Source organism: Desmodus rotundus, chromosome 9 (genome assembly GCF_022682495.2).
Source record: "Desmodus rotundus isolate HL8 chromosome 9, HLdesRot8A.1, whole genome shotgun sequence".
Classification (NCBI taxonomy): Eukaryota; Metazoa; Chordata; class Mammalia; order Chiroptera; family Phyllostomidae; genus Desmodus; species Desmodus rotundus.
Window position 1 is genome coordinate 111,625,898 of NC_071395.1, and position 21,754 is coordinate 111,647,651.

The 21,754-nt window shown below is 61.2% G+C and overlaps 1 protein-coding gene across 3 annotated transcripts in view; it reads left to right on the forward strand.

Annotated features, from left to right (window-relative positions):
• The first annotated feature begins 3,459 nt into the window (after positions 1 to 3,459).
• PGS1 (phosphatidylglycerophosphate synthase 1) overlaps positions 3,460 to 21,754 on the forward strand; it is a 30,380-nt gene continuing 12,085 nt past the window's right edge. Inside the window, exons 1-7 of one of the 3 annotated variants that reach the window (XM_071219424.1) lie at positions 3,460 to 3,612; positions 11,366 to 11,555; positions 13,843 to 13,920; positions 15,255 to 15,354; positions 16,195 to 16,384; positions 17,327 to 17,505; positions 18,937 to 19,551. In XM_071219424.1, the coding sequence (XP_071075525.1) occupies positions 3,479 to 3,612; positions 11,366 to 11,555; positions 13,843 to 13,920; positions 15,255 to 15,354; positions 16,195 to 16,384; positions 17,327 to 17,505; positions 18,937 to 19,551 (1,486 nt within the window). In that variant the 5' untranslated portion in view covers positions 3,460 to 3,478. Of the gene's footprint in view, positions 3,613 to 3,842; positions 4,097 to 11,365; positions 11,556 to 13,842; positions 13,921 to 15,254; positions 15,355 to 16,194; positions 16,385 to 17,326; positions 17,506 to 18,936; positions 19,552 to 21,754 lie in introns of those variants that run through there. The other 2 variants (XM_053910780.2, XM_053910781.2) reach the window with 2 other exon arrangements.

The window sequence follows — 21,754 nt, forward strand, 5'->3', positions numbered from 1 at the left end:
GTCTTAGGTTTAGGGAAAGGGTATCAAGGACTGGAAAAGATCAGAGTAACAGCTCAGTGGGGAAAATAGATCCCAGAGCAAATGAAGGCAGAAAAAGGGCCTGTGGCCTGAAGGGAGACCTTGGGCTCAGGTGAACCAGCCCCAAAAGGTAGGCCCGCACGGCCAGGTTTGCCAACGGCTCCGTGCAGCAGGTCCACAAACCTCCAGGAGGCCGGGTCCCACTGCGCCCCCGACCCTGGGATGGAAAAGCACGGAGGGCCGTTTCCTTCTGCAGCCTGGAGGCCCAGGAGTGACCACCTTCCGCAGCGGCGCCCGTGCTGGTCGAGCCAGTGTCTGTGGAGCTGCCTCTGGGCCCAGGTTCCGGGTCCCGTTCGGGGTTCTCAGAGCATGCAAGACTCTAGGGGCTCACGTTGCGGGATGGGGGAGGGGGGTGTAGGAGACAAAACACACCAATCAACCAGTGACTAAGGTTCGATCACAGCGAGTAGTGGGGAGAAAATAAAATTGTAAAATCGTGTTATGGGGCCTGGAAAGCGTTTCTAGGGGAAGGTCAGAGCTTGGAGGATGAGAGGAGCTGGGGGAAGACACTTGTCAGCAGAGGGGACAGCGGGCACAAAGATCCCAAGGCAGCCACGCGTGTGGGCAGTCCCAGGGGAGAAGGAAGGCTGGGCTGGTGAGGCCAGGCATTAACCAGGCTCGCTCCAGACTGAACAAGGAGAGCGTGCTGCTTGGGGAGAGCTGGTTAGCAGCTTCCCCCCTGCCCCCCGCCCCCCGCCCCAGGCAACCTGACAGAGGAAACTGTCCCAGGCTGAGGCAGAAGCCAGGCGGGCCAGCCTCCTCCTCCTGCTTGAATGTGCTAGCAGCCCTTTGTCTGAGAGAGACCCCGCTCACAAAGCAGCTCCCACAGGAGGCCCTTCCCTGTGTGCCGGCAGGATCCCAGTGCGGGGGGTGAGTCACAGACAGTGGGGCACAGGCCCTCGGCTCAGGATGTCCGGGCGTTTCCTGCCGGGGAGGCCAGCCCCGCTATCAGGGGCAGCAGCCCACCACTCCCTGACGTCAACGCTCCTTCCAGAGAATGGGTTTCCTTTTCCGTCTGGGAAGACACGATTTCTGTCATCTGCCCATCGACCCCCTCATTCGAACCCTGGTACCTCCTGTTCGGGAAGAAGCAAGTGGACTAACGAGAAGGCAGTGGGTGAGGGGGACTCAGCCGATGTGCTTCTGAGCCGCGCCAGGGGACTTAGAGGACAGATGCTTCCTCCAAGGTCATCAGGTGTGACCTGAGAACCCTCAGCAGCAATGGTGGGGTCTGCCCAGACTGTCCGGCCCCGCCAGCAGCCTGGGGGGGCTCCCAGGCTGACTCTCTGGGGCACGTGCCTTCCCCAAGCAGGCCCTGTCTGCTCTACCTGGCCTCACCAACCAGCCCCCACCCCCGTGAAAGATGACCTGGAGAACAGTGTCTGTGCTCTTATCCTGTAAATGTCACCATTGAAAAAATTGCTCACTCTCTGAAAACCATTATTTAAAATTTTTGCAATCTCTAAATGTGGGTGAAGTTCTGGGGCAAAGTTGTGGTTGCTTCACTCTTGGTTGTAGCGCTGACAGTTTCAAAGTAGCCATCGAGACCAGAGGCTCCCAGTGAGTGTGGATCAAAACGCAATGGAACAAGGCCTGCTGTTTACACTCAATGTAAACCCGGCATGTAAATCTCCCAAACACAATGCCATCACCCTCCGGGTGTGTTACTAGAACTTACTGGAAATCGGAAATTCCCAGTGGGTCAGAACTACGGTTGTTTGTCTCACTTAAACCTTCACCCAGCAAAGCACCCTGTGCCAAGAGGAGGGGCAGCTCTTTTCTGGATGGGCAGGGGGCTCCCGAGGTCCGGGAGATGCTCACCACTCCCCACCATGGCACAGCCGTTCAGCAGCGCCTCCCTGTGCGGACACGGTGCACAAGTGGAGCCGTGAAACAGATGGTCTCATTCCAGTTACTGGAAGTTAGGAAATTTGATGATTCACCACTTCTAACTTGGAATAGTTGAATCAAACTCCATCTTCTGTTTGTGAAGCTATCTCATCTTAATGGAAACATTAAAATCAATCTGAAACACTTGTTGATTGTAAACAGTTTGGAAATTCTTGAATTGCACCAAATAACCCATGTTAACATTTTGGTGTTTTTTACTTTCAGTCTGCCTGTACGCGCTCTCTCTTTTCAATTTTTAACAAAGTAAGATAAGCTCTATACGACTCTTCGGTAATTTGGTTTTACACTTCATGTCAATAAACGTTCTTCTAGAACAAACATTCTTCTTTGGTTGTTGGTTTTTTTCCATTGTTTTCGTTGGAAAAAACATTCTTCAAGAACATAGTTTTTTTACGGATGCATGGTTTTGCAACGTAGTGACGTATCATTACTTATGTAACCAACTCCCCCACTGTTGATTGTGTTCACATATTTTTTTCCAATTATACGAGAAAGTTTATTTATAAAGTTACAAAGGTAGTAGATAGAAGTGAGCCAGGTGGGCTGCCCGGGCTCAGTAAACAAGTTAAGAAGCAAAAACAGGGCCCTTGGAGCTCAGAGAGAGAAAGGCCAAGGCAATGCGCCCCGGGGTGGGGTGCGGAGGGGAGGGGAAGGCGCAGGCATCCACATTCTTCAGTTCAAGAACAAATGCTGAGATGAACATTCCTGGGGAGAACCTGTCACTCCTTTGCTTGGGTTAAGTTGGTGGAAGTGGAATTCGTAATGTTTTGTATCCACTGTGTCTGCCTCCTTTCAACCTCGCAACACAGCCCCTCCCCCCGCCATAAGTAGGAAATGACTGTCTCCTCCGGGTTTTCCAGTTTCTAAGGCCTAGCCCACGTGGGGATCGCAGGGAGCCGCATGCTACAGACCAGAGCTACCTTTCCTGCCTCGGAATCCTGTGACGTTTTCCTTTTAAACGATTGGCCACCAAGTGTCCTTTGGCTGCAGGGATGAACTCCCTCAGCTTATCTGGCCAGAGACCCGTCCTTTCCCGGGCGGGGGGGGGGGGTGGTGACAGCAGGGGTCTCGTCCCCCGCACACACTGGGGGGGTGCAGGCTGCGGGGCTGACAAGGTGAAAATGGGGTTTTCCGTGCTCAGCGCGTGAAGTGGGTCAGCGGTAACCCAGTTTTGCATAAAGTCTAACCCACATCTCGCGGGGGGGGGGCGGGTACCTCGGCCGCAGGTGCAGCCGAACTGGATCGCGGGGTCTGCAAGGTAAGGTCCCCACCACTTATCGATGCTGAGTCAGGGGGATGCCGGCAACTGCGCCCGGGCGCGCAGCACACCTGGGACCCCCTGCCCGCCCCGCCGCGCCCCCAGTCGGGAAACCGAGTCTGCGGGGACCCGGCGCCTCCCGGCCGCGGCCCTGGCGCGCGCCGCCCGGTGTCCGCGCGCGCCGTTGTCGATAAAGTTCTTGCGCGCCGGAAGCGGAAGCGCCGAGTCTCCATGGCGGCGGCGGTGGCCCGGCCGGTGTTCTGGAGGCGGCTGCTGGGCCTCCTGCCTGGCCGGCCCGGGCTGGCCGCGCTCCTGGGGCGCCTGTCCGATCGCCTCGGCAGGAACCGGGACCGCCGGCGCAGGAGGTGAGAGGGGCGGCGGGGGTGCGCGCGGCCGCCCCCGCCCGCCCGCCCGTGGCGTCGCAGCTAGGCCCGTGGGTACCCGCGCCCCGGCCCGCCGTCCGGCTCCCCCCTCGGCCTCCCCGGGGGCTCGGGGTCCTCAACCCGGCCCGCGCCCCGCGGTGCGCGGAGGCGAGCCGACCGCCGGCCGCGTACACGTGCGCGGGCGACCTGTGCACGCGCTCGGGGAGGGGGTGTGACCCTCTCGTTGCGAGAGACGGTTCGGGCTCGGAGGGGTCTTTTCCGTGAGCAACCCCGGCCGCGAGGTGACCCCGCGGCGTGAATCAGCCCTGCCGGGATTGTGTGCACGCAGCGTTTCTCACATCCTGCCAGCGAGGGCCGGCTGTGAAGCAATCCTGAGTCAGTAGCACTCAGGCTGGGGAAGAGGAACCACTCGAACCCCCTTCTCCAAAAGCTTTCCGAAGGGCCTGCGTCCTGGAAAAGTACTGAAGTGAGTTATGTAAATGGTGAAGTAGGCGTGGAAGCAGTGTGTTTGGGCAGTGGTCCCTCAATGCAAACATTTGCCCAGAACTCGACGCACCAAGAGGCCTGCTGCCGTCGCTGAGATTAAAAAAAAAAAAAAAAAAAAAAAAAAAATTCTCTTGTGTTCATACCCTTTTTTTTTTTTTTTAAATTAGATTCTAGCTTTACACTTGATCCTTGGTGTGTGTATGTGGAGGGGGGTATCTTCGCGTGCTTCCTTTAATAGAGTTTGTGTCATGTTAGATTTGTATCAGTGGCTGCTGTGTGAGGTTTGACCCCCGGCCTTGGGGACCGCCCTCTGTGGTCCCCGTCTGGTTGCTGATTCTAGATAGGGAAAGGATCTTGCTTCATAGTGGATGAGGTGGAAGACTTTCAGCAAAAAAGTTCGACGAGGGGAACTTGCAGGTGACAGATGGAGCCCTTGGAAGCCTGCTGATCAGAAAGGCTTTTAGGTTCACATCAGTGCGCCCGGGGTGGGGGTGGGGGGTGGCCTCTCCGTTTTCTGTAACTGGTTCTGAGCAGAGACCAGTCCGTGCCAGTGGGGAGTGAAGTCAGATGACTTCTGCGTCCTAGCCTCGAGCTACCGAGAAATTTGGTGTAAAGTTTCAAGATTTGTGCTCTCCTGGAAGGTGTTTAGGTGATTTTGTCATTTTCCTGTATGTGTTTAAACTGTATGAAAACCCTTTATTATTCGTCATTGTTTAACATTGGAATTGATTGCTAAAGGTTGTTGGGCAATCTCCACAAATTCTCCTAAAAAAGACATTTCTCTTGGGTGTTTTTTTTTTTTTTTTTTTTTTTTTTTGCGGGGGTGGGGGGCGCATTGTGTCCCCAGGGACGGTCTGCATGGACTCCCCAAAGCACTTGTTGTGAGTAGCGGCAGTGGCTGCAGCCTGTGTTTCCTTTTAACGAGGCGGGAGGGGCTGTTCTTTTTCTGGGCGGGCAGCCCCACCAGAAACCCAGGAAATCACAGACACAGAAGCACAAGTGTCAGGGACTTCGGTTTGGTGATCCTTGGAAGCCTCTGCTTCGCCCAGCACTGTGACCGACCTGTCGGTTTCTGACTCTGCCTTTTGCAGTTTGCAGTTTTTGTTCCGATTCTGGGTGGCCTCGGGGGCGTTCGTGGTTACTCAGGTCTGCAGGGGCGCCCACCCGTGGCGGCTGGCTTTCGTTTCTCCTCCTCTTCGGTCGCACCTCCCAATTCCTCATTCCCCAAATGATGCGGTTTCTTGTAACTCTGATCACTGATTCATTAACAATAGTTCTGTGTAGTCGTGAACTGAAATTATTTTAGATTTCAGCCTGCCAGTCTGACTCAACTCTTGGAGCGCCTGGCGAATCCTTGGGGCCAGCAAGACGGCAGTGAGAGGGGACGGTGCCTTCACTGCCGTGGTTTCCTTTCAGTGACAGGCAGCCGTGGTGACAGCGAACTCCCCTTACTGTGTCTGCTCATTACTGACCCAGAAACACTGCCATTGTCCCTGAACAGGCCTCCGACTCTCCCCCACGGGCTGCTGGACCCACCCCTTCAGCAGGTGTCTGGAGCCCCGCTGTGCGGGCCGGGCACCTGAGGAGCGGAGATAAGACATAAGATGCTCAGGCCCACAGCAGCAACAACAGTCCAGCATGCCAGAGAAAGTCACGGCGGTGCCTGAGAGGCACACCTGGGAGCACCAAAGGCTTCCTGGTGCTGGGGAGCTCAGAGCCGAGTTTCGGAGAGTAGGAGTGGGCGTGGGTGAAATGGAGGATGGGGAGTGGAGGGAGACGATGGCAGGGGGTGGGGTGGCTTGTCTGCAAGGACAGTGAGTGACACGAGCTATTGGTCACAGCAGCAGGGGATTTCCGTCCTGAGCTTCCACAGGTTCTCCCCCCCACTTCCAGGGGCTGCCGGGGGTGCTGAGTGGGGAAGGGAGGGAGAGAGGGGCTGGGAGTAAGCCAGTCTGAGATTCTGTGTAGCTTCTCTTGCTCATGGTCTAGGCCGAGGAGGGTGGGGCTGATAGGAAGCCAGGGAGGTGGGAGTAGAGGAGAGGGCTGTGGGAGGGTCATCCCTGACCGGGGTGCAGAGTTGGGGTGCTCTGGGGGTGGGCCGAGGGGGTGGGCCACGCTTCTGACTTGGGTGGCTTTGAGGATGGCCCCGGGCTTCTCTCAGACGGGGAGTGAGAAAGGACCAGGTTTGGGGGGAGGGGAGGGGGTGCTGCCAGGGGGAGTCCGGGGCATGTTTGGCATCCGGGCGTGCCCCCGTGGAATGTGCTCGGTGTTGAGCTGACTGTGGCAGATCTGGAGCCGGGTGGGGCGTGGGGACAGAAACTTCCGACAGTCTCCGGAGTCAGCAGACTGCGCAGAGTGGACTGGTGGTTTGGAGCAGGCATGGTGGGAAATGTGTCAGGAGGGCGCTGGCGCGTCACCGCGAGCCTGCCTGCCGCGCGAGGAAATGCTGCTTCTGAAAAGACAACTACTTTCAGTTTGAGCCGCCTGTGCAGAGAAGTCTTCGTTCTTGAAACTCGAGTGCTGTTTTCCCTATTCTAGATGTGTGGTGATGGGGGGGCAGGAGGGCCAGCTTCTCTGAGTTTTGGGGGAAGCGTAACTGGCAGACTCTTTCAGTCAGATTTCCTTACATCAAGCCGGCAGCTCAGCACACTCTTGTTCAGCTGGGGAGCGCTTTCTGCCCTGAGGGACCACCAGGTTTCCAGAAATGACTTTTCCTCTGAACTTGGTGATGCTGGGACCCAGCGCTCCTTACTCATCAGAGTGTAGAGGGTCATCTCTTGGTCTATTTATAGCGCTGGAACGGGTGGGAGGGGGAGACTTCGAGTTAAGGCACGATTTCCCCCAGATAATTCAAATTTGACCTTGCCGGGAATCGAAGTACGGTTTGCAGGGGGCTGGCTTCTGGGTTGCAGCTTATTAGGTTCGTGTTGGCCCGAGTCTCCTCCCAGCACACTGACTGGCGCTGCTGGTGACTCAGGCCTGCCTGGTGGGCAGCCGGTGGACAGGCAGGAGGCAGCCTGGGGCTGAAGTGTTCAGACGGTTAACCCCCCCCTCCCCGGGAAACACTCACTCTGATTGATGTAAAGGGACTGCTTTCAAGGCTGCTGGGAAGTGGGGCTTGGACGCCTAGAGCAGGATTCTCGCCCAGCGGTCAGACGTGCCCCGTGCACTTGGCCGGCCCGAGGTGTGGTGTGGGTCGCACGTAGGTGTCTGGCCCCTCGATGTCATCGACCATCGTTTGGGCGCGACAAGAGCAGAGTCACCTGCAGAGTACAGCCGGACGCTGGCGGCCCGGCCCGGGGCTCGGCGGGCCGGAGTCTGTTGTAACCTGCGGGAGTCCGGGAATCCACTCACTTCCCTGGCAGGTCGGGTCTTGCGTTAGTCAGGAAGGGCCGCCCCAGGCCGAGGCTGCAGGAAGTGCGGGGCTGCCGGGTAGTTTCTCGAGCCTTTCTCAGGAAGTGTTATGACTGTTGCTCTTTTCTCATTAGTTCACCTTTTTTTTTTTTTTTTTACACATTTAAATGTGTATGAGGGAAGGGGAAGGGTGGGTTTTTCTTAAAAAAGTAGTTTCTGAAAATACGGCAGTCCAGGGAGTTCAGTTTCTTTTAAAATTTCCGTCTTTTGGAGGGGACCCAAGCCGCAGGGTTTGTACCACGAATCTGATCTTCGAGTCCCCGAAGCCTTGTGGGGCTTTGGACTGTGGCTGGGTGCCTGCAGTCGCAGACAGCGAGGCCTGTATCGTGGCCGGAGACGACACCCGCACTGCTGGCGCAGGGGTGAGGCTCAGGTCCGAGGCATCACCGGGTTCTTCGTTGAGAGCCCCACATGCCCTGTTTGGAAAAAGCCCTGGGCAGCTGGCCTGTGTGCCTGAGTGCCAGGGTCTGCATTGAGCGTGGGGCACAGCTGGGCGAAGGGAAGATGCGAGGCGTGGCTGCATTTTTCCGTGGGCCCGGCCTCTGCTCCCCCAGGCACCCTGTGTGGGATGGCGTGTCCACAGGGTCTCAGCAGCTGCTCTGCTCTCTGGCTGCTGATCCTGATCTCACGTCCCAGGTCCTCCCCACGCCTCTCACGGGGGACTGGGCTGCGCTGTCCCGTCTGGGGCCAGGAAGGCTTCCACCGTCTTGGCTTAGTGGCGGCCCCAGTCCAGGGTCTCAGGGACCGGGGTGTCTGGGCACACTGCTTAGTCATGGCGGTCCAGACTGGGCTCCTCTTGCACATGGAGGGAAGCAGCTGCCGCACCTCCATGCCCCTCCCTCCACATTTGCAGGGTCCCCCTGCCATCCCCCATCACTCACCTTCCATCCTCTCCCCTGGGCCCCTGTCTGGGTGGAGGAATGGGGCCCTAGGTCAGGGTTCCTTAGTGCTTAGGCCTCACCCACGCTGAGGATTCCAAGGGCAGCCTTCAACCCTGTGGCTGAACCTTTACCCAGAGTCAGGCGCCCTGGGGGTGCTGGAGCCCGCCCTTTGGCGAGGGTGCCCATCCCATTTTGCTTTTAGAATCACCGGCTGGGGATCGGTTTGCGTTGTTCATTTGGGGGCTGATTGCTCTGCTTGAGCCCTGTTCTCGAGATGCCCCTGATGTGCCAGAGTGTGGAAGGGCCCACAGGGAGCCTCTAGCTCCCACACTCCCCGTCCCTGTGGCTAGAAATGGCGCTGGGTGGCATCGAGGAACAGGGGAGAGGAGCCCAGGTCTAGGTGTGGGATGCTCACGTGCATCCCAGCTGCCCGGTTCCCGAAGTGCGAGTGGGCCCGGTTCCCTGCCGCTCCAGATCCCTGGGGCAGCTTTCTGACCTGGGACAGGAGGGGTGTCCTGGGGAAACTGTGCATTGGGCTGCTGCCAGCAGCGGGGAAGCCTTTTCTGAGGAAATTCCCAGGGACTCCTTGGTGGAAAGTGGGGACTAACCCCAAGGGGCTCTGGCAGAGGTGGAAGAAAACAAACGGGCCCCCAAGCAGGCCCTGGAGAAGCCCACGGCGGGTGATCGGGTGGGGTGGGCCGCTGGTGCCCCCTCGGAGGCAGTCGGCCGACGGTCCGGCCTGGCTGTGGCCCCGGCCTGTGCGTCGCTGTGGGCCTTCACCAGGCACGCTGCTCCCCTCCAGGCACCTTCCCCTTGGGCTGGGGAACGGCCGCGTCCACGGCGAAGCCCCGACGCCCAGTGACTCTCCGCTGCCACTCCTCTCGAGCGAAAACGGACCTGTCAGTCCACAGACACCAGAAAAAGCCCTCGACAGATCTCAGGCTGAGGCCCTGGTGGAACGTTCCAGGTCCAGGGAGAGCCCCTCCCGCCTGCGCTCGGCAGGACCGAGGTGGCCTTGGGCTGACACCTTTGCAGACTCTTGGCTTGTCCCGCGATGGTCGCTTAGGCCCGTCCCTGCTCACACCTCCCCGTCCCCGCCTACTCTGAAAGGGCCCCCGGGCGGCCGGCTGACCGCCCCGTGGCTCAGGCAGGCGTCACTCAAGCACATGAACTGTGTGTCAACAACTCGACCCTGTTTACTTAATTTTAGCATTTTCTGTGTCGTTCACCCGTGATTTCAGGTGTGTGAGCCTGTGAGGCTGCCAGGTCTGTGGGAGGCGGGGCCCACGCCTGGCCCTTCTGGGCCCTCCATGGTGCATAATGTGGTGCTCATGTGGTGGCTTGGATGGAGGCCCAAGTTGGCACTTGCCCTGTCCAGGGTTGCATGCCAAGGAGGTGTTTCCTCATCCTGCCTTTAGCGAGCCGATTGAGTCTCTTGGCCCGTGGGAAGGGCGTGGGGACTGCCGCGTGGCCAGGGCGGCAGGTGACTCCGGGTTCCCTCCTTAGGGTCCGAGCGCCGCGCTGGTAAGTGCTGTGAGGCTGGGAGAGAAGTTGATCTCACGCTGCCGTGGGGTTCACCTTGGATAGACCATGTTTAATTAACGACTCTTAGACTTGACGCCCCCTTTGGGGCCTCAACTTGATAGGCTGGTATGCAGCCTTCCCGAGTCTCGGGTTTTCCCTTGGACTGGAAGACCGCTGCTCCCCCGCGACGTGGCCTGAGCTCAGCAGGGTACGGCCTGCTATTTGGGGAACCGAGGGAGCAGTCCCCAGTCTGGTGTCTATGGCACTCCTGTGTGGGCTGATGCTCATCCCCTGGGAGCTGGAAGGGCAGCTGTGAGTGTGTCAGAGTGTGTGCGCGTGCATGGGAGTGGTCAGCACCGCGTCAGGTGCGGCGGGAGGGGGAGGGACAGCTGCTTGCCTACCTCTGCCCTCCAAGGCTTCCCAGGACCCAGGGAGCCAGCACCTTCCACGCTGACTGGTTTTCTTGGCACTGAGTCGGCCGTGACACACCGGTGGGCTTTCTGGGAAGCACAGCTGTGGGTGTCTGGCATCTGCAGGGCCCTGTGTGACCCTGGGAAGGTTTGGGCTTGGAGAGGCAAGTGATGAAGTCATCTTCCTGGAATCTGTGGCCCCCAAGGGGCTCGAGCGTCCTTTCCCCAGAGCCCTTCTGGAGGCCGAGCTGGAAGGGCACACCCTCAGGAGGGTTTTCCTGCTGCTTTTCGGGAATTCGGGGCAGGCCGGGTTTGTGCTGCAGGCTAGCCTCCCTGTCCCTGTCCCTGTCCCTGAAGGTGTTGCCGCCCTGGGGCTGCACCTCTGCAGACCGTGTCTTGCGGTCTCAGCCCCAGGGGACTGCAGGGAGGGCCGCAGCTGCCGGGTGCTCAGCCCAGTGCAGCCCGGAGCGGGTGTGACCCCGGGGGAAGATGTGTGGGTGGGTGGGGAAGGGACAGTGTCGGCACTGCTGTTGCCCCTTGAGATGACCTCTTCCTGCTCTGGCTTTTCTCTCCATATGTGAGTAGTAAAGAAAATTTTTTTTTTACCCTCGAGAATATTTTTTTGGGGGGGTCAAATATTTAACTAACTAATTAAACGTATGAGAACACTTTATTTTTCTGGGTCTCTACAGCAGACATGTCCTCATGCTCGGTGGCCCCCCAGGGCTCTCGCCGGCCGGGTGTTGGGGGTGGCGTCTGGGGCTCACTCGTGGCGCTGGAATCAACCTAACGTTTGGGGCGCTTGGGGCGTATCCACAGAATTTCCCCAGCGGCTCAGCTGGTAGGGCTGAAGGGAAAACCTCTGTGTAGAGTTTGAGATGGGCTTACCTAATGTGGTCTAGAAAATCTGAAATTGGTGAAAAAACAAAAACAAAAACAAAACAAAAACCCACACCGTCAAGAGAGGCTTCTGAGGAACCAACTTGTGGAGTGTAACCCTTTGTGTGTCTCTTGAACCAGGTCGCCATGGCTGCTGCTGGCCCCTTTGCTGTCCCCCGCTGTCCCCCAGGCCACCTCCCCGCCTTGCTGCCTGTGCCCCGAGGGCGTGCACAGGTTCCAGTGGATCCGAAATCTGGTGCCGGAGTTCGGGGTCTCCAGCTCGCACGTCAGGGTGCTGTCTTCCCCCGCTGAGTTCTTTGAGCTCATGAAGGTGAGCTGCGTCTGAGGGACAGAGTGATGGGTGTTCCAGCAGGGCCTTCGGGCGTGCGGCTGGGCGAGGCCCGGGCAGAAGTGCCTTCTGCTCTGGGCGTCTTGGCTGGCTGCCCAGCTGACCCCTGTGCGCTCAGCCAGGTGGTCTTCAGCAACGAAACGGCCGAGTGGGGCCGTGGTCAGCAGCTGCCCTGCGAGCTCACAGAGAGCAGCCCAGAGCGTGGGGGCGCAGGGCAGCTCTGGGTTCCCAGCCTCACACACCGAGTGTCCTCTGCCCTGTGTCGAAGGCGGAGCCCATGAGAAGGGAGGCGGGAGGGGGTGCGCTGCTTGGCACCTCTCTGCTGAGATGGCTGGGGAGGAGCACAGCCGGTCCCGGTCCGGGCACCGTAAGCCTCTGTCCGGGGGACACCGCCATAGCCAGTAGTGTCTTTCTGGTGGGCGTCACGCACAGGACACGAGGACCCAAGTGGCCCTCGGTGGGATTTGGTGGGTGGGACGTGGCCGGAAGCCTCGCGTTCAGTGAAGAGGCATTTCCAGTGGACTGGAAAGTCGGGACCCTGATTCCAGGCCCTCTCACCCCGGCTCTGCTCCACTGTCTGAGGTCTGCGCCTGGTGGCGCACGGAACCCTGCACTGGGGGGCCACTCGGGCGTCTCTGCCGTGGCTGGTGATTTGTGGCCGGACTGTTAATTGGAATGAGTCACTCAGCGCTAATGAATTTTTATTGACGTGAGCCCTGAGTGCACACTGCCAGTGATGTCAGAGTGGAGGTGGGGCGAGGTCAGACAGGCGGGACGCGGGGCAGTGGGAGGGAGGTGTGCGCGGATTCCCCTTCCTGCTGTTCTGCAGGTCTGCACTTGGCCTCGCCCCTGGCTGGCTTGCCCCGGAGCTCGCTGTGTGTGTACATGTGTGTGCACGCCAGGTGCAGGCATGTGTGCGCCCCCCCCCCCCGCCCGCCTACCCCCCAAGTCCGTGTTTGTGCAGCGTCCATGTGGATGCCCTTTGCCCTTTGCTGTTCTGAAGAACCAGGTTTTTCTTAGTGCCCTAATCCCCTGGGGTGAGCTGTCCTGCTGGGTCCCACAGCGGTCCATCCGGTGGGGCGGAGTCTACAGGGTGAAGGGCGGGTCCCACCGGCTGTGCCCGTCCCTTTCTCTCCACAGGTACTTGCCCCCACGCACTCCTCCATCTTGTTAACAAAACAAAGGAAACTGGGGAGGTTCTTGGTTTTCTGCTCAGGTGGGAGGCTTCTCCCAGGCCTGTGTTTGTGTGTTTCTCCAGCGGGCCATGTGAGATCTGGGTAGGGCTCCCCACCGGATAGGGAGGCCGGCCCACGCCACGCTTTCCGTCCACCCTCCCGCCGCCACGCCTCGCTCTCCTGTGTGTTGTCAAGAGTTTGGCCGTGGCTCGCGAGTCTGTCCTTTCTGCCCAGGCCACCGCCTCCCGGCGGGGCTGCTTCAGCTCCGGAGAGGGGTCAGTTGTCCTCTGGTGGCGGGAGCAGGTATAGGGAGAGGATAGCGGCTGTCAGGACGGCTGCAATGTGTCACCCTGAGACGTTGGAATGTGGTGTTGACAGGCCTGGACACCTGTCTGTCCCCATTTCAGGAACAATGTGGCTCATTCTGGAGCTCCAGCCGCTCCGGTCTGCGCCTGCGCCGCCCCCCCCCCCCCCCCCCCCCCCGCCCGGCTCCGCTCCTCTGTGTGTGTGTGCCCGCGTGTGCGGGAGGGGGGTATGTGGGCGGGAGTGTGGCTTGTGCCCCGTCCGGGGGTTCACTCCTGCCTCCCAGCAGCGTGGGGTGGACACTCCCAGGCTGGGTGCACAGTTCCCCCGTTCCCAGGGGCTGCGTTGTGTCTGGTGCGGTTGGGTCACTCTTCACTCTCAGGCAGCGCGTTTTCAGGAGGCCTGCGGGCCCGGGTTTGGTAGGTTCCCACACATACACCTTTTGGGCTTGCTTTACATCGAGGCGTCCGGCCTCGTGGCGTCTCTGGGCCACCCTGGAAGAAGAAGAGTGGTCTTGGGCCACACGTTAAGTACGTTGAGACACATAATCACAAAAATACCTCATAATGTTTTAAGTACATTTACGACTTTGTGTTGGGCCACATTCACAGCCATCCTGGGCCGCAGGCGGCCCGCAGCCCATGGGCTGGACACCCCTGCTTTAAGTATTAATTGGTGAAAGTAGCAGAGTAGCTCAGCGTGGGGCGTTTTTGCCTCCAAGGCCAAGGACCACATTTGCTCAGCAAACCGAAGTGATGGTTCTGAATTCCGAACGTTCTCTTCTCTTCCAGGGGCAGATAAAAGCCGCCAAGAGTCGGGTGGTGATGGCGTCTCTCTACCTGGGCACCGGCCCTTTGGAACAGGAGCTGGTAAGGTTTCAGGGGAGGCGGTCCTGGGGGGAACAGCGAGTTGCCTGCAGGCCTCGTGCTGCGCGCCACTGATAGAGTCGGCGTGGAGCGGCCCTTCCTCGCCCCGACCCGTGGCCTCAGAGACTGGCTGTGTCAGGAGGACAGCTAGGAAGGTGTGGGGGCTCCACCCTTGCGGGCCAGTGTCCCCTTCACCCAGCACTGGGGCCCCAGCTGCTCTGCCTGTGGTCCAGGGCTCCCCAGAGCTGACCTGGGAGCCAAGACTGGTTTTTACATTTTCAAACAACTGAGGGAAAAATTAAAAGAAGAACAGCATTTGTGCCTCATGGAAAGCACGTGAAATGCCAGTTCCTGTGCCCACAAATAATGCTGTGCTGGCATGTGGCCATCTCCTTCCGGCACGTTTGGTCTGCGGCTGCCTCCTCGCTCCCATGCTGGCACCGGAGCCCGCCCGGCCCGCAGAGCCCGTGTTCGCTCTCGGACCCGTAACGGAAGGGTTGCTGGCCGCGTGCTGGACACGTGAGCCAGAGTGCCGGTGGGGCGGGTGTCAGGTGCCAGCTCTGCAGCCGGCCGTGCTCCACCTGGACGGGCTTTCAGGCCACGCCTGTCACCGCGGGTGGGACCGGCAGGTGTGGGAAGGTTGGCAAAGGCGTGCTTCCTGCGGCCCGATTCCAGCACGGGTGCCGGCGCGTGCAGACCCGTGGGCTGGGCTGTGGGAGAGGAGATGAGATGGTGGGTTGTGTCCATGCCCTGGGGTCCTTCTGCTCCAAGGTCGTGCGATGGGCCCCTGCCCACGGGAGTGCCGTTCTGGCCCCGAAAGCCTTGGGTGGGAGCTGGGCAGCAATAGGGCAGGGCATGGGGGTGCCGGGGAGGGCGGGTGAACGTAAGCTTGTCCCCCGTTCTTTTCCTCTCTGAGGTAGGGCCCCCCCTGTCTCCCAACACTCTTGGCCACGGGGCTCTCCTGGAGAAGAAGGCCATGTCCGGCTCATGGAGCATGCCCGGTGGGCGGTCTTGTCTGGGGCTCATTCACTCAGCACATAGTTACCGGTACTTCCTAGGAGCCGGGCGCAGGCTGCCTCTGTCTGTGAGGGCTACCTGCTGAATGTGTGTGGCAGCTAGTGGCTGGAGAGCACCTTCAGGAGGGGCAGCGTCCATGCTTGGCCCACCTTGGTCTCCTGTGAGGCCCTGCTGGAGGGGTGTCGGGTGGCGTCCTTGGGTGACCATTCCCCCGGCAGTCTCAGATGAAGTGTGTGCTCAGAGAGGGTGGTGGGGTGTCGGCTGACTGGTGGCCATCTTGCGGTCTCACACTCTGCCCCGCGGGGCCTGTCCCTCGGCAGGTGGACTGCCTGGAGAGCGCTCTGGAGAGGTCACTCCACGCAGAGTCCCCCTCGGGCCTCCAGGTGTCCGTGCTACTGGATTTCACGCGGGGCTCGAGAGGTGGGTCCGCTGCCTCCCTGTGCATCCCCTGGTTCTCCCGGTCCCGGAGCCTGTGTCTCAGGCAGCACTCTCGCATTCCCCGCCCTCCGGCACAGGGCGAGGCCACCTGAAGCCTGTCTGGCCAGCCCAGGGCTGTCTGACTGTCAGAGTCAGGAGTCCTTCTGCAGTGTGGGCTGCCCACCCAGCGGGAAACAGCTTGGGCCAGAAGAGAGTTTCTGGGACTCTCGTGACTGACCTGCTTCGGGCCAGGTGGTGGGCAGGTGGTGGTTTGGGTTTGGACATGGTACTAGGACCCGTCTCCTGGTCCTGAGCCTTTGAGTGGCTTCCTCCTCCAGGTTGTGGCCTCTGATGGCCAGGCCCCACTCACATGGCCTCTTGTCCACTGGAAGAGTCTGCTTCCCTGGTGGTCAGACCAGAGCTCCCGTGTGGCCACAGCAGGGGCTCCAGGTGTGCGGCCTGGCCCAACCTGGCCTGGTGCTCTCACCCTGCAGGGCTGGCGGTGCGGGCTCAGGGTGGGCAGAGTCATCTTTGTCCTGAGCAGAGATGTGGACAGTGGGGGTGGGGTGGCGCCCCCAGGAGGAGGTTGGGTATGCTGACTGGGAGGGGGGTGAAAGGGTGCTGGCGGGCGAAAGGGCAGATGTCTGTTTGCCGACCACATTGGCCCTGGCCTGAGATAGGCGGGTGTCCAGGACAGAGGTGGGCCTGGAGCCCCTGTGGTGGACCGGTCCGGATGGGCACATAGGTGAACGGGGCCCATGGTAGGCGGCTCCACACTGTCGCTGGCCACCTCTCCTGGTATGAGTCGCCTGCCCCTTTTCCTCTGCTCACCCGCGTGCTCAGGCAGGAAGAACTCGCGCACGATGCTGCTGCCGCTCCTGCAGAGGTTCCCCGAGCAGGTCCGAGTCTCCCTCTTCCACACCCCGAGCCTCCGCGGCCTCCTCCGGCTCCTGGTCCCCGAGCGCTTCAATGAGACCATCGGCCTCCAGCACATTAAGGTGTACCTCTTCGACAGCAGCGTCATCCTGAGCGGGTGCGTTCCTCCTCTCCCGTCCGGACCTCCCCGTCTTGGTCTCCAGGGAAGGGGAGACCCGTCTCTGTGAGCCTTCGAGAACCTGCTCATGCACCGCGACTACCCGGGAGCGGGGAGCCCTCAGAGGCCGGGAGGAGACAGCCAGGGTTCTGGGGTCTGCCGGAAGATGAGGGATGAGGAAGAGCTGGTGCGAGTGTGCTCGGAGCACCGCTCAGCAGCAAAAAGAACGAAAACTTGCTGCTTGAGACAGCAGTGGGGCCAACTGTGCAGAGTAAGTGAGACAGAGTAGGTGACTTCACTGGTGTGTGGGATCTAAAACCCCAAACGAGCCAACAAACAAGACAGAAACTGACCCGCAGAAACGGAGAACGAGCGGATGGCTGCTGAGGGGCGGGAAGGAGAGAAAAACCAGTCTGCAAATAAAATCGTGTCACACTTCCTTCGTTGTAAAACTCAGAGGGTGGGGCTTACCGAGCACTTCCTGTGCCCGTGTGCGAAGCCCCTTGGGCCGGCGTCTCCTGTAAATCCTCTGTGACCCCGGGTGGTGGTTGCCTCGCTTCATATGTGAGAAACCAGAGACCGGAGAGGATGGTGACTTTGTCAGGCAGAGCCGAGAGGGGACCCAGGTCCCGCTGAGTGTCCACCTCAGCACCGTCACTGCACTGGTGACCAGGCCCGGTGGGGCTGGTGCAGCTCTTCGCTCAGCGGCCTGGGGGCTCTGCGAGGGAGGGGCTCTGCCGGCCACTGCCTTGTGTCACGTCAGTGCCACTCTTGCTTGCCTCCCGTGAGCGGTTGTGCTCAGTAGCCGGTAGTTGGCTGTCACCGCTACCACCGTGTCGTGACCCAGGCCAGCGCCCCGCCCCTGCCGGCTCACCCGAGACCCACACCCAGGCCTGCTGCGGCCCCCTGGCCTGAGCCCTGGCCTGCTTGTCCTCCCCGCAGCGCCAACCTGAGCGACTCCTACTTCACCAACCGCCAGGACCGCTACGTATTCCTGCAGGACTGCCCCGAGGTCGCGGACTTCTTCGCGGAGCTGGTGGAGGCCGTGGGGGACGTGTCCCTGCAGCTGCAGGCGGACGACACAGTGCAGGTGGTGGAGGGCATGGTGCACCCTTACAAAGGTAGGGCCCGGCTGGGCCGCCCCCTGACCCTGGGGTTGGGAGGGTGGAAGGGTGGGGGAGAGCACACCTCTGGTGGCCGGGCCGCAGGCTGGGAGTCTGGGGTGGCAGCACCGGGCCCTGCTTGTGTCGCAGGCGCCAGACAGATGACTCACTGGCCATGGTTGTGCTCTGTGGGTGAGGGAGCCAGCTGGGAGGGGGGAGCGAGTGGGGAAGCCGCTGTGTGGCGTCTGCCCTCTCCAGGGCCAGCTCCCCGCTCTGCCTCGCAGAGGCCCTGTGGCCCCCTGACTGCATAGTGACCTGGAGAGCCTCAGCCTGGTCCTGGGCCAGTCCCGGCAGCGAGGCTCCCGGGGCATCTGCATTCCTGTGGTCCCTGTGGCCTCCCTTTCCCGGTGGCCTTTAAGGTCTGCTGCTGAATTTGCAAGTGTCAGCGGTGTGGGGAGGGGGGTCCGCCCAGCCCGGAGAGGAGCTTCTCTGGTCCCACCTAGAACGGCAGCGTCTGGAGCAGGGTGCCTGGGGCAGGGGCCGTGGGGCCAGCATGAGCCGGGTGCCTGCCCGGCCTGCGCCAGCTGGACACTGCGTGCGTGGCTTTTTAATTCTGTCCTTTTTCCGTGGCTTTTTAAAAGTCACGGAAACCTGTTTTCTCTTGTCATGTAAACCAGCACTCTACGTATTATCCTCCATTTGCCCTTTGGCTCTAAGAGCCTGAAAGCCTTGCTATGTGTCCCCTACGGAAAGCATTGGCTGACCCCGTCCAGCCCAGCAGGCCAGGCACGAGTGCGCGCAGCACAGGCCCCTGCTCGGGGAAGAAGGAGGGTTGGCCAGTGCTGGGGGGGAGGGGTTGGCGGTGACCTGGCTGCGTGGGCGAGGAGAGGGCCGTGCCATGCACAGGGCCTGCTGTCCCGCCCCTGAGTCGGGGCTGCTCTGCCTGTTCACCTTCAGTCTTCCCTCATCCGATAGTGGCGCTCGCAGCCGCTCCTTGCTGCTCAGCGGTCTGCTCGTCTGGTGTGGACGGCGCTTGGCACCGGGCTGGTGTCAATAAGACGCAGGTCCTTGGAGCCCCTCGGTGCACCACGGCCCAGCAGGCCCCTGTCCTGCCACGCGCTCACACTCCTTCTGTTACTTGTGCTGTGCCACACGTGTCTTTATCGCTGAAGGTCCTAGGCGTGAGGCTTATGTGTGCACACACGGTGGTCAGGTCCCAGAGGCCCCTCGGGTTCCCCCAGGCGTTGTCCCCAAGGTGCCCACTGCCCTGTGCCTGCACCCGTGGTGGCCTGTGTTGAAGTTTTCACGTGCAGAGGGGGTCGTGGCCCTTCCCGTCCCCGAGGGCAGGCTCCGAGCAGAGTCCCTGGGGCCCGCTTGCCTGTCCAGGGCTGGGCGGGAGTGCAGAGCTTCCGCTTCCGCCCTTTAATGTTCCTCCCCCTGCCTCTCCAGGTGACCGGGCGGCGTACTGCAAGGCGGCCAATGCCAGGGTCATGGGCGTGATCGAGGCGGCGAGGACCCGCCAGCAGAGGCTGCACGCGCAGACCTTCCACGGCGACGCCCTGGTTCCTCGAGAGGACGCCGCAGCCGCGGGGGACCGCAGGCCCGCGCCCGACACCTGGATCTACCCCCTGATCCAGATGAAGCCCTTTGAGATCCAGATCGACGAGCTCGTCACTGAGACCCTGCTGACCGAGGCTGAGCGAGGCGCCAGGGTCTTCCTCACCACCGGCTACTTCAACCTGACGCAGGCCTACATGGACTTGGTCTTGGGCACGCGGGCCGAGTACCAGATCCTGCTGGCCTCCCCGGAGGTGAACGGCTTCTTCGGGGCCAAGGGCGTGGCGGGCGCCATCCCCGCAGCCTACGTGCACATCGAGCGGCAGTTCTACCGGGCGGTGTGCAGCCTGGGGCAGCAGGAGCGGGTCCGGCTGCAGGAGTACTGGCGGAGGGGCTGGACCTTCCACGCCAAAGGTACAGGGGGCAGCCGGGGGCAGGGCACGGCCCTCCCCACTCTGGCCCGCCCGCGGACAGAGCCCTGCGGGCGCGTCACACTCGTCCTGTTTGGTGCGTGTCCTTAGGCAGAGTCTCTCACACTTGGGCACCAAAAGTTCAAAACCGGACTTGGGTGGCAGCTTTAAAACACGGTCACCTAGCTCCTCTCCACAAGCAGACGAAGGGCGTGTCACTTGGTCTCTCCTCGGGTGTGGGCGCCCTCCCACGCCGGTCACGCCCTTCTCGGGGACAGGATGGGTAGGGATCTTGTGTTTGGCACAGAACAGCCCACACCATTGCCCTTTGTCAAAGCGGCGGAAGTCAGGGCTGTGCCCACAGAGAGCTCACGTGGATGGTGCTGCTGCAGAACGGGCTGGGGTCTGGGCTGCTGCTTTGTTAGGACCCCTCTCGGGTGGCTGGAGCAGCCCCCACCTGGCGCGTCCCAGGGGCACGATGGGGACGTGGGTGGGCGGGGTTGGACCCGTGCTCGGCAGAGGGGTGCCGCCCAGGGACCCTCACAACCCACTTGGGTAGTCCTGAGTCCAGACGAGGAGGGGATGGTGCAGAGGCCAAGCCACGAATGGAACACCTGGCTTTCCTGACTTCTCTGTGGGGGCTCAGGAGCGTGCTTGGCTCCTGTGCTGGTTCTAGAGGCTTCCAGAATAACTGAGCGAGGATGGAGGGGTGGTGTGGCCTCGGTCTCCCGTGCCAGGTGGGGGTCCCAGCTACAGACTGCCGTGGCCCCTGGTCTGTGTTACTAGATTTGAGACCCCCTTGGAACCCTCAGGTTGAAAACTCCCCAGGAGATTGTGGTGCCTCACACTTCCTGTTTGGGGGCCCTTGGGCCTGCTCAGGCAGGTGGCACTGCTGGCGCGGGCAGGCAGCTGCCCCACCGGACTGACTCCAGCCCGTGGCACTGGCCGGGCCAGGCCGCAGGTCAGATGTCTCAGCAGACAGGCCGGCTGGGGGGGGGCGGTGGGCGGAGGGGGGTGTAGAGAGCATTTCAGGGTTGGCCTTGTGACTTGTGTCAGCCTCAACATTGCCCAAGGGTGGGGCCCTGGAGACCAAGCTGGGTGACTTTCAGAGGCTGTGTGTGTGTGTGTGTGTCTCCGAGTGCACCTGGGGGGTGCACAGTGTTCGCTTGGCTGCCCCATGGCTCCCTCTGTGCGGGGCTCCTGTTGCTTGGGCCCCAGGTCAGCCTAGACCATCAGCCGACTGCTGTGGGCTGTTTCCCTGAAGCTGAGCTATGCAGTGACTTTCAGTTACCTTTGAAACCGAAACACTCAACCGGCTTTTCCAGTGTGTCGAGCCTTTTCCCGGACTGGCTACTCCCGCCACTCCCTCCCCCGCCCTCCTGCTGGCCGGGGCCCTGCAGCTGGGAGCCCTGGAGCGCTGGGGAAGGCCAGGAATCCCAGAGCGTGCTGGTGCTTGTGCTGGAGGGAGGGAGGGGGGAGGAGAAAGAAAGTGGATGGGGAAGGGCGCGTGGAGACCGGGCCTCCTCTGTCAGCAGTCACTCGGGGCTGTGGTGGGAGGCAGGCCCTCCCTGCTCAATGTCTGTGATTGATAGTGGGGGTCTTAAGCAAGCCCCATTTTCTGGCTCTGCTTCTGACAGGCACATTCCCCGAAGCAGCCCAGGAGAGCTGCAGCCCACGTCGGGTGAGCAGGCAGAACAGAGGGCAGCTTGGATTTGGGTGGCTGGAGCAGTGGGCCGTTTGCTGGCCGCCCTCTGCCAGGGCCGTGCTCGGTGCAGGTGGTGTGTCTATCTGGGTGCGCCTGTGTGGGGGCCCTGGAGAACTCCTGCCCGTGGTGGCTGGCCGTTACCACTGTGCCCCTCCCCAAGTGCCAGAGGACAGGCCAGGGCCGGTCTCGGGTCCTCCTGCTCCCAGGAGCCCTTGGGAGAGCAGAGTGAGTCCGGCCTCCTGCTCGCCGCCTCTCGAAGCGAGCGGCGCACACCCCGGGCGTTGTGCACTGACTGTGTGTGGAACCTATCGGTGGCCCCATAAGCCTGGTGATGCAAGAAAGCTCCGCTTGGTCCCTGCCCATGGGAAGCCGGCCGGCCGGATGGGGACAGGTGGCCTTGTCGTGGGGAGCCCCGGGCAGCAGGTGCCCGACCGCAGTTCAGTCGGCAGCCAGCACCGGTGTGGGTGTGCCCCGCAGTGTGTCTGTCACAGCCCGTTGGCAGTGCCGAGCCGCGGCTCGGGCCGTGCTGCAGAGAGCGCTGCGTGGTGGCGTGGTGGCATGGCGGTGCAGCGTGCTGCTTGCGGGCCGGGCGGAG